This window comes from Eriocheir sinensis, chromosome 61 (genome assembly GCF_024679095.1).
Source record: "Eriocheir sinensis breed Jianghai 21 chromosome 61, ASM2467909v1, whole genome shotgun sequence".
NCBI lineage: Eukaryota > Metazoa > Arthropoda > Malacostraca > Decapoda > Varunidae > Eriocheir > Eriocheir sinensis.
The window spans coordinates 666,725-678,767 of record NC_066569.1 but is presented as its reverse complement, the minus strand read 5'-3'; the positions used below and the strand labels follow the sequence as shown (position 1 = coordinate 678,767).

The 12,043-nt window shown below is 44.8% G+C and overlaps 1 protein-coding gene across 2 annotated transcripts in view; it reads right to left on the bottom strand.

The window, feature by feature from the left end:
* The window catches only part of LOC126986057 (probable ATP-dependent RNA helicase DDX49), a 48,882-nt gene extending 37,463 nt beyond the window's left edge, over nucleotides 1-11,419 (bottom strand). Inside the window, exons 1-4 of one of the 2 annotated variants that reach the window (XM_050841737.1) lie at nucleotides 11,307-11,419; nucleotides 11,004-11,208; nucleotides 1,452-1,645; nucleotides 1,010-1,188 (exon numbers count right to left, since the gene is read on the bottom strand). In XM_050841737.1, the coding sequence (XP_050697694.1) occupies nucleotides 1,010-1,188; nucleotides 1,452-1,645; nucleotides 11,004-11,100 (470 nt within the window). In that variant the 5' untranslated portion in view covers nucleotides 11,101-11,208; nucleotides 11,307-11,419. Of the gene's footprint in view, nucleotides 1-1,009; nucleotides 1,189-1,451; nucleotides 1,646-11,003; nucleotides 11,262-11,306 lie in introns of those variants that run through there. The other variant, XM_050841736.1, reaches the window with a different exon arrangement.
* Between the last annotated feature and the right edge of the window lie 624 nt (nucleotides 11,420-12,043).

Here is a 12,043-nt window from a genome sequence, read left to right as displayed (position 1 = left end):
TGGAAGTAAAATTAGAGACTGTGAAACAATTGTAAAAGGAAGAAATGGCGACGAACACTGGTCGTGTGAGGGTTGGGGCTGACAGTTCCTTCTACTAAAGGGTGTGTTTAGACTTACATACAAAATTGGGTTACAACGTGTCGCAGGAACAGAACTCCATCATAAGTCAAGGACCCCCTGTACTAGGTATTGCTGTTCCCATCCAACTTGCCTGTTCTCCATTTCCTGCAACCTTTCAAGCATTTTCCAGAGTGTCTACCTACAGCTGCCCACCTCCTCACACATACTTCTCATTTCCCATTTTTCCCTCTCATTCAGATTCTGTTCCCAACCATGACACAATCTTTGAAGTTAATTACCACAGCAGCTTCTTAAAATAAAATTTGCCTGCACCAGTAACGGGCTGGGACCGTCCACCAGGCAGCACAAGAAAAAAAATTAATATTCCTTAACCCGGTAGCAGCGATGGGCCAAATTTGTGGCTTTACCGTGTAGCAGCGATGGGCCAAATTTGTGGCTTTACCGTGTAGCAGCGATGGGCCAAATTTGTGCCATGATAGAAACCCCCAAAAATAGATGATACATAATCTGATCACAAATGCTTTGATATGTATTATGAAATGGTTTGTGTGAGGGCTGATTTTTTCTCATTTTTTTCGCTTAGAAGGACCATTAAGAAACATGGTCCCCGCTGCTACCGGGTTAAGGCCATTCGATTTGACAGTTTCTATAGATTCTACAGATCACCAAGTCTTGACCATGGGGTCGCTGTGGTTTGAATATAAATGTAAATCTCTATCTCTCTCTCTCTCTCCAAAATTTACATATCTGAAAATGCACAAAATATTTCATCCCCTAAAATTCAGGTGCTGCAAACTGCCCCTACGGACTCCTCATTGGATCTACCCTTGCCCTTAGCCACCCTTATGATAAAGAATGACAAATAAAAAAGCTTTTCTAATTAACTCAACCCCACAATCAAGCTGCATCAAAACAACACAACACAGACCTCTTAAGGGTGAAGTCAGGCGAGTTCTGGAGGAGATCAGCAAGTCTGCCGGGCGTCGCCACCACCACATGGGGACCCTGGCTAAGCTCCCGGCCCTGCCCCACGATGTCCAGTCCGCCCACCACCACACTCAGCCGCAGCGACACTGGGGCACCCACACCTCGGAACTGGTCAGCAATCTGGAGGAAGAGGGGGAAGGGGTCAGAGAGGAATGGGGGGGGGGGGGGAGAGAGAGAGAGAGAGAGAGAGAGAGAGAGAGAGAGAGAGAGAGAGAGAGAGAGAGAGAGAGAGAGAGAGAGAGAGAGAATGTTATGTTCAAGTCATTTCCGTTTATCAGTACAGTCAAACCTGAATATCCACAGTTTTCAGCAGCCACCGTGTAGCCCGTGGATATTATCACATTAAAGCTTTGGGAAGCCTATCCACCAAAATCCCCACCCACCTGGAAGGCTAATTCACGTGTTGGGGTCAAGACAAGGGTGTGTATGCCGAAAGGGTCGTTGGAGAGCTTCTGCAGGATGGGGATGACGAAGGCCAGAGTCTTGCCTGAACCTGTCTTGGCCGCCCCGATAATGTCCCGACCGTCCAGCGCTGGTGGGATGCAGTGCTGCTGGATGGGAGTTGGCCGCAGGATCTCTGGAACAAGGGAAGGAAAACATTTTTTTTTTTTTTTTTTTTTACAACAGAGGAGACAGCTCAAGGCCACAAAAAAAGGAAACGATAATAAATAAAACGCCCGCCACTCGCTGCTCGCGTGTTGGCTTTGTCACTTATTGAAGCAGACAGCACTTCTTGCACCATCCTATCAATAAAATCATATGAGGGAAGGCTTTTCCTTCTCCTCCTTTCTTCCTCAGTGATAAAGCTGGTGGTAAACACTATATAATTGAATGTATCCATGTGGGACATGCGAGGCCACCTAGCCTACATAATTGTATCATTGCCAAAATGGATCTTTTTCAGTGTAAATGGGTCTATATTTTCCAACAGACATATTTTCCTCAAATCTCCTTGTTGTATCCTCTGGTAGCTGGTAATATAGTAATAGGTAGAGTAACTCGAAATGCAACCATCTCCAGCTTTGCCTCCACATGTTGGTCCCTCAGCACCAAATTTAAACAAAGTAACCCAGTTGCAATGTGTGAGTAGTTCCTCTCATGCATGGCACCCATATATAATCTAATGGAACGCAAACTTGCCTAGAGCCTACCTCAAATATTAACCTATTACCACTGAAAGAGTAACTTAGTCCTGCCAAAATTTTGAAGTATTGGCACTTATCTCATTAACAAGAAACACATATATAAACTCATTTAACCTAACAACCTACTGAGATGAACAGCCTGTCGTGGCTAAAATAGTAACTTGTTGCCGAGTCATTCGTTAAAAATAACACATAAACAGTTCATCTCTCCTTTATTACCATTTCCTATTTTCAGTGTTTTCTTCCATTTGATAGTTTTGATCCCTTTTGAGTGCTTTAAGGTATCATTCATTGTGCAAATGAATAATAACCATAATATGACCCTTGCAAATGGGTCAAGACTAATGTTATTCACTTGCCTATACCTCATTTCCTACTTAACCAGCTGCTCTTCTGTTGTCAAATATATTATCTATTTACTTTCAAGACTCCCAGAAAACTGCTGGAAAGAGTGCAGAGATAACAATAAACTATGTAAATAGACATGTGCCTGGGAACCCCTGCATCCAAGGGGGCACAAGCCCGTGGTGGCTATCCCTCTGACTGGGAAGGTAGCCTACCCCATCTTCACCTTCATGTGGTGCGCACCGTTAGTATACCCTGCGGGGTAGAACCAACGGGGAGGGGGGCAGTGACCATCAACTGCTTTGTTTTAATCCTTTTAGCCTTGACAAGGAGCAAGTCTCCATAACACCACATTGGACTAGCCACCCATTGGTAGCCTCTAATACTTTTATCGAGTTTTTAGAGGCAGGAGCGATGGCCAGAGGGAGGCAGAAGAGAAAGGAATGTATGAGACTGGTGTCTATTAATGTGAATGGTTTAGGTGGTAAGGAAAAGAGGAGAGTGATGATTGAAAATTTTGTAAATGGTAGAGCGGATGTGTTGGGAGTGTGTGAAACACATATTCGAGGAACTGGTGTGAGTGATGGTAGAGGGGGTACGTGGGAGGGTGTGCCTGGGGGGGTTGTATGGACAGGGATAGATGAGAAGTATAGAGGCAGGAGTAAGGAAGGATGTGCTATTGTGATGTCTGAAAGAGTGTGGAATTGTGTGACTGATTATGGTTGGAAGGGATCAAGAATTGTGTGGGTGAAAGGAAAAGTAGGTTTAGAAAAGTATGCATGGGTGTGTATTTATGCACCAGTAAATGTGAAAAGTTAAAAAGGACTGAGAGAAAGGGAAGCTTTTTGGGAGGAAGTGAATGTATGTTTGAAGAGTTTTGAGAAAGAAAGGAAACTTATTATGATGGGAGATATGAATGCTAAAGTGGGTGATGAATGTGTGATGGATGTGGTGGGAAAATGGGGGATACCTGGGAAGAATGAACATGGAGAGTGCCTGGTGGATGTCTGTGCTGAGAGGGGAATGTTCCTAGCGAACACCTTCTTTCAGCACAAGAATATCCACCGATACACATGGAGGAGGGGAGAAGATAATGAGCAAAAAGGATTGATTGATTATGAGGCAGTAGATGAAAGGCTTAGAAAAGAAATTTGTGACGCAAAGGTAGTAAGAGGAATGTTCGATGGATCTGACCATCTTGCAGTGCTGGCAAAGTTAAAGCTGAAAGAAAAGTGGGTGTTTGAAAAGAAAGGTGAAGTAAAAAAGGAAATACTGAAGATAGAAAAGTTACAGGAATAAGAAATAAAAGATGAGCATAACTGTGAAATGGCAGAGGCCTTAAGTGATAATGGGAAAGTGTAAAAGATAGTACAGATATTGAAAAAGTTTTTGGAACATTTAAAGAAATAACGGTAACTACAACAAAAAAAGTGTTAGGGATGAAAGTGGTGAGAGATGGAAAAAGAAAAGGAAATTCATGGTGGACAGAAGAGATAATACATAGGAATACAAAGGAAGAACAGACACCAGAAGACCTATCGGTCTATGGCAAGGGTGTCTGTTTAAAAGGAGGATAGTAAAAGAGAAAAGGGAACTTTTTAAGAAAACTCAAGAGAGAAATGTGGCTGAGCAAGTAAAAAGGGAAAGGAAAAAGAAATATAGAGAATGCAAAGTGAAATTAAAACAAGCAATAAAAGAAAGTAAGAAGAGAGTTGATGAAGACTTTGGAAAAAGACTAAGTGAAAAATATAAAGGGAACAGGTAATCATATTGGAAAGAAGTATAAAATGAAAGAAAGGCAGAAAATATCTCCTCGAGTAAAATAAATGAAGTTATGGATGAGAATGGAAAGATGTTGAAAGACTGGGAAGCTGTGAAAGAGACATGGAGAGAATATTTCAAAAACTTAATGAATTTTGATGATGGACGTCCAGCAGCTGTTACAGCAGCAGTTTTGAGTAGAGGTAGAGGAGGAGTATATAAAGAAAGAAGTATAACATATGAAGAAGTAAATCAGGCAATAAAAAGATAAAAAAATGGAAAGGTAGCAGGAATTGATGGAATCACAGCAGAAATGTTGAAGTGTGGAGGAGATGTAGTCGTGAAATGGATGGTCAAGATATGTGAAGTAGCATGGGAGGGGGGGGTGTGCCAGCAGACTGGACGAAAGCCATCATTGTCCCAGTTTACAAGGGCAGGAGAGGGGAATGTGGGAGCTATAAGGTATAAGCTATAGAGGTATAAGTCTCCTGAGTATACCTGGAAAGGTATATGGAAAAGTCATAATAGAGAGGGTGCAAAGACTTACAGAAGAGAAAATCAGTGAAGAACAAGGAGGAAGGGAAGGGGATGTGTGGATCAGATATTTGCCTTCAGGATGGTAGTAGAAAAAATAATAGCAAAAGGAAAGAAACTATACGCTGCCTTCATGGATTTGGAAAAAGCTTATGACAGAGTCGATTGGATTGCATTGTGGGATGTTTTAAAGATTTATGGTGTGGGAGGAAAACTGCTTAGTGCAATAAAGTCTTTCTATGAGGATGCATCTGCATGTGTCAAAATTACTGGAGAAACAAGTGAACATTTTGAGATAAAAGTGGGCTTAAGACAAGGGTGCGTCATGTCACCATGGTTATTCAATATTTATATGGATGGTGTTATTAGAGAAATGAAGGGCAAAGTTGGAGAAGTTGGAGTAAGACTGTTCAATGAGGGAAGTAAGTGGGTACTGAATTTGATACTGTTTGCTGATGACACGGTGCTCATTGCAGAAAATGAAAGTGACCTACAAAATTTGGTCAGTGTTTTTGATAGTGTCTGTAACAGGAGAAAGCTGAAAGTAAATGTCAACAAAAGTAAAGTGATGGTTTGTGAGCGAAGTTGAAGTGAGGTTGAAGATTTTGTATGCCCATATAGAGTGGGAATTGAATGTGAAAAAGAATGCAAAATAATTTTGAATGGTGAAGAAATGGAGGAGGTCAATGAGTTTAAGTACCTTGGATCAGTTATGTGTAAGCATGGTGGTATGGAGGGAGATATAAGAGAAAGGGCATTGCAAGGAAGAAGGGTGGTAGGGTCTTTGGGACGAATCATGAATGTTAGAAGTGTGAGCATGGAGGTAAAGAGGAATTTGAGAAATACAATAGTACCAACCCTCACATATGCAAGTGAAACGTGGGCCTGGAATGAAAGTCAGAGGTCTAGAGTGCAGGCAGTGGAAATGAGTTATTTGAGGAGTGCTTGTGGTGTGAGTAGAATGGATGGAATGAGTAATGAAAGTGTGTACGAGCATTTTGGAATGTGTCACGGGGGTGAAGGGAAGAAGTGTGGAGTGGTGGAAGAAGTGAAGCGACAGACTTTAAAGTGGTTTGGCCACATGGAGCGAATGGAGGAGAGTAAGATGACCAGAAGGGTGTATGTGAGTGAGATGGAGGGAGGGAATGCTAGAGGACGACCTCCAGTGAAATGGAGGGATAGGGTGCAAGAGTATGTTAGGGAGAGGGGGGAAAGATCTTTGAGAAACTTTGAGCAGGCAAGGAGGGAGTGTCTGGATAGAGAAAGTTGGAAGCTCTTTTGCCGTGGCCATCCCCTGAAGAAGAAGTAGTGGACTGAGTGGCCAACCTGACACACTCCCATCCCCAACCAACAGACAGACCTCCAGACCACAGTGACCTTCTAACACACCAAAGACAGACTTCTAACAGACACTGGGGCACCAAACTGACAGCTAGCCTGGGACAAGCCAACTTAGGACGATACAGGCACTCCCTAGAGAGCAGTGGCGGACTCACTCCCCAAGCCGTCCCCTGGACACAGCCACCACCCACCTGAGGATTGGACACATACGCCTCAATGCCCATCTGCAGACCCTGAACATTGTACCCATGGTGCCCTACACAGCCTGACACACCACCTGCTTCACTGCCTGCACCAACCTCAAAGCATCCCTACCAGATTCAACATCCACAGGCCAACTCTAGAGGACCTGCTGGGCAGTGACACCCTCAGCCATAACACTGCTTTCCAACCCTCGTATGGGTATTATTCCAGGCTGTCACCTGTCTCACAGCAAAGAACTATATGATATATATGTGCTATATGATGTATTTTGAGTCCCTACAACACACTGCTGTATTGCTTTTCTGTCACAGATAGAAAAGAGCTCGAGGGGGTCTTCGCCCCCCTCGAGGTTGGTGCTAGGTTACGTCAAATTAGGTTTAAAGGTAAAGTTGGGGGCATACGCTGTAGCAGCGCGTGGCCTCGGTGCTCATCTCCGTAACATTGGCCCTTGAGCCTGTGGTGGGAGGGAGCCCATTATCCCGGGACACAGGGCCAGAATGACATCCGGTTACCACAGTTTACCTTCCCCAGGTTTCCCCAGGTACCCATTTATCGACCAGCCTGAGAGGGAGGATGAACAGCTGGGTGAGCTGCACGCCGACTGCCCGGGCCAGAATTCGAACCCGGGCCTGTGGAGTAGAAGCCAGGCATGCTGACCACTAGACCACAGAGGCGTATAAAATTAGGTTTGGTTAATTTAAATTTATTTGGCACGCAGTGTAGGGCGACGGAAATACGCAGCACAGGACAGGGCATGGTGGCGGCGGTCCACTGCGCGGGCCAGTGTTGCGAGAAATACCTGCTTATAGAAATAAGTCGCTCTGCTGTCCACCCTGCATGCGCGCTGGGGGACTACACGGCAGGAAAAACATTAATTTGACAGATTTTGTTCCAGTTTTTCCATCTGTGATCTTTGTGAGTGATGAGTGAAATATAGAAACAGTAAGCAGGTTGAATCTCTCTGCGAAATATTTTGCAGCGGCAGCAGCGGGTGCACAACAGGCATTGAAGTCTCATTTTATTAGTATTAATGATTTAATAATTTGCGACAGAAACAGCAGATAATTCCATAGCACACTGAAAACTACCAGAAAAAAATAGTTTCGTCCAACAGTGTCCCACTAGCGACAATCTGGAAATTTACCCTCAAGTGAACGCAGACCTTCCTACAGAAGTATGGCCAGCTTAACAAGACCTAGTCCCTGCTCTGGGGACATACTTAACAACAATGACAGCCACAAACAACCCCATGGACTAACCAACCCCCTAAAACATGGAAGAAGAAGCATTAACTACTACTAGGATGCCTGTTTTAACTCTCCTACAACCCACTTCAGGAAGGAAGGGAGGGAGAGAGAGCAGTGGGAGATGAACTGGAGAGGAGGGAGAGAACAGTGGGAGATGAACTGGAGAGGAGGGAGAGAACAGTGGGAGATGAACTGGAGAGGAGGGAGAGAACAGTGGGAGATGAACTGGAGAGGAGGGAGAGAACAGTGGGAGATGAACTGGAGGGGAGGGAGAGAACAGTGGGAGATGAACTGGAGAGGAGGGAGAGAACAGTGGGAGATGAACTGGAGAGGAGGGAGAGAACAGTGGGAGATGAACTGAAGGGGAGGGAGAGAACAGTGGGAGATGAGCTGGAGGGGAGGGAGAGAGAGCAGTGGGAGATGAACTGGAGAGGAGGGAGAGAACAGTGGGAGATGAACTGGAGAGGAGGGAGAGAACAGTGGGAGATGAACTGGAGGGGAGGGAGAGAACAGTGGGAGATGAACTGGAGGGGAGGGAGAGAACAGTGGGAGATGAACTGGAGGGGAGGGAGAGAACAATGGGAGATGAGCTGGAGAGGAGGGAGGGAACAGTGGGAGATGAACTGGAGGGGAGGGAGAGAACAATGGGAGATGAACTGGAGAGGAGGGAGAGAACAATGGGAGATGAACTGGAGGGGAGGGAGAGGACAGTGGGAGATGAACTGGAGGGGAAGGAGAGACAGCAGTGGGAGATGATTAATTTTCTATAATTTCTCGTTGATCAAGAGTGCCACAGAAGGCCATGGGTGGAGATAAGGCAAGCAGTATCATTATCAAGGCTTTGGTATGGCAGGGATGGTAAACTATGGCGTGGAATAAGAAATAATAGCAAAAAACAGGGACAGGTTGAGGTTCTGGGCGAGAGGTTGCTTAAGATTCATTTTAGTACAGTGCCAGTATCTCATTACCTACCTTATGAAACATCACTATCTCTTCAAATATCCTTTCTACGGACCTTCAACAGTCATGGAAATGGGTAAAATTCTAGTGTTTGCCCATACTCCCCCCTCCCCCCCATACAAGCCTGGGGACCTGGTGGGAATGCGGGGTTTCGGGTGGGGGACACGAAATCACCAGATTCACAGATTTTTTAGTGTGTGGGGGGGGGGGGATAAAAACTCCCTAGATCTAGGGAAATTCCCTAAATTTAGGTAATTTTTCCTCCCACCACCACTAAAATAAGCGTTTGTGACAAATTTAATGTTTCCCATACGAATACCACGCACTCAGTGGATCCCCAAGCTTGCTTTGGGAGAGAAGCGTCGTGAACCCACCAAACGATGCTCACCTCACCATCTGGCGTGGCACCGGCGGCCATCTGTGCTCACATAAACGCCTCCACCACATTCATGCCCTCTCACTAGTAGGTTGTCACCTCATCGCAAGGTTTCTGTCCTCCAAGTAGAGTCCGTGGCACCAAACACAGTGTATCTTCATTGTTTATCACTGACACAAGTAAAACCACTGGCTAGCCGGGATCCATTCAATGCTGTGCCTTAAACAGTACTGCGGCTTGTGCAGGAAGTGCAGGCTCTCGAACCTCTTGCCCGAGCTGTTCGAACACGTGAATCCTTACTGACCGGATTTTGAATCTGCTTCACGGGCTTGTATTCCCAGTATACAAGGTGATTATGGATATTGACTCCGCGCCTCCAGAATACGATAATACGCCTCCATATATCATAGAAAAAAAAACCAAAGTACTTAAAAGTAAAGAAGCCGAATTAATCCCCTTCCCCCAACGATCTTGGGGGACCTGCGTGAACTCGGGGTATTTGGGTGGGGGAGCATATTTAAACTACTCCAACCAAACTTTAAGACCTGCTAACGAGGGGCTGCGCCCCCACCTGGACCCCCCCCTCTTAAAGGTGCGTGTTCTAAAAAAAAAATAACCATGCGTGGTGGACCTGGTCTCACATGCGTGGGCTAATGGCTAACTAAGCGTACCATCGCTAACCAAGCGTACCATCGGAAATAGTATTAGGTAAAGGTGTGTTCCAAAAAAAAAAATAACCACTCGTGGTGGACCTGGTCTCACATGCGTGGGCAAATGGCTAACCAAGCGTACCATCGCCAACCTAGCGTACCATCGGAAATAGTATTAGGTAAAGGTGTGTTAAAAAAAAAAAAAAATAAAAAAAAAAAAAATAAATAAATAAATAATAATAATAAATAGCCACGCGTGGTGGACCTGGTCTCACCTAGCGTATCATTGCTAACCGGATCGTTGGCAACGCTGCTCATATTGCAATGGCGTTGCCATGTAAACACATCGTCCGTATGTATAATATGCCCTTAAGTTCAATATGGAGGCGTAATATCGTATTTTCGAGGTGCGGAGTGATTTTCAATAATTACCTTGTGTGGTTTCCGTACGTTGCAAAAAAACCCCTGAATGTATGAAATTTCCCTACATCTAAGTAATTGTAAGGAATTTCCCTACATCTAGGGTATTTTTCAACCCCTCATAACTCAAAAACTATGCATTTGCGATGCATTTCATGTTTACCACCGCATTCACCGAAGTCTCAATGGCCCCCTAGCCAATTTTGGTTGCGAGGGGTGAGTATGGGCAAACACTAGAATAATATCTGGAAATGCTTTCAAGATCCAATTCAAGGACTTTTTTTTTACTCATGAAAATTGGGGCTAACGTCGCCTCCTCTGGTGCTAGCCACGGCGACAGTGGTGCCACCGCCGCCGCAAAATAGCTCACAGAGGGTTTTGTTAGGTTAGGATAGGTTATATTTATACTCCATGATAAAATTTGCGGTATTTGCATAAAAATAACAGGTTTGCTCTGGCGACGGCCATAACGGCAGTGCAGCCAGTGTTGCAAAAAATATCTCCTTGCAGAAATAAGTCGCATGTACATGTGGGGGGGTCCTGGGGGTGCACAGCCCCCCTGGTCAGAAGTGGGGGTCGAGAGGGGCGCAGCTCTTCCGTTAGCAGGTCGTAGAGTTCGGTTGGAGTAGTTTAAATATGCTCCCCCACTTTAAACCCTCTGCGAGCTATTTTGCGGCTGCGGCGGCACCGTCGCCGCCGCCAGAGAAGACGCGCTTTCGTAAACATTATTCCCTATTTTCAGGCGTAAAAAAAATAAGTCTTTGAATTGGATTTTGAAAGCGTTTCCATGACTGTTGAAGGTATGAAGAAAAGATATATGAAGAGAGAGTGATGTTTCATAAGGTAGATCCTGGCACGGTACTAAAACGAATCTTTACCGCGAGTTAAATGGCTGGTGATGATCAAGGATTTCAGTTTTCATTATTGGTGGCTATCCACGCCTCGTACTCACTGAGCTGCTTGAGCTGAGCCACCACCCACGGCTGCAGGCCCGGCAGGTCCCCATAGCTGGCACTCAGAGAAGGCTCGCCCTCACCCACGTGCGACATGTTTGTTGGTAAACACCTCCCTCAGTTAGTCTTGGTCTGGGGTTTCATCTTGATCTTTTGGGCTGTTCCGTTTAGTATCGCTTAATTCTTAGGTGCTCCTTGGTACTTCTTTATGAAACGCCAGAATTTTACTCTTTACTACACTCCCACACGTCCTCTGCGTGCAACGAAACACACGAAAAATTAATAAAGTACACGAGACTTACCTCTGGTCAGTTGAAGTGTGCTTGTGATTTTACGAGACAAATCACCTCTGCTTTGCCACGTCACGCTGTCAGACTTTGAAGTATACGATCACCCACATGAAATAAAACTAAAAATACTTTGCATTATTGTACGTAATGTCTTAGAAATGGGAGGGCGCGGTGGGCATGTGAAATTAGCTCCCCTCCATCAGAGGTGATTTGTCTCGTAAAATTACAAGCACACTTCAACTGACCAGAGGTAAGTCTCGTGTACTTTATTAATTTTACATCACCAAATCACCCTCTGCGGAGTGGAGCTTTCCCATGAGGCTTTGAGGCCATTGGGGTGTCGGACTCTGATAGTGTATATAATTTGGAACATTAAAACACAATCAATCCCTTCATTGAACATAAGTCTAATCAACTGACAACTTAATTACATAAACATATACATGATATCCATGTAACTTGCATGAATACAAACCTAACAGTGTAGTTTACAGAACAATTTCGACCTATGTTAACATATGAAAAATGAAATGGAAGCATGTTATGCATTCCATAGGTTCCAGCTTATCCTAGTACCGCATCCTGAAATAGATCTGAATTTGTTGCAATGTGCTTATCATAATATTTTGCGAATGTGGTCTCCCTTGACCAACCAGCCTTTTGCATGATACATGTCACTGGCACCGCCAAAGCCTTGGCCTTCGATGCCGCAGCCGGCCTTACACTGCCTGCCTTGAATTTAGTTGTGT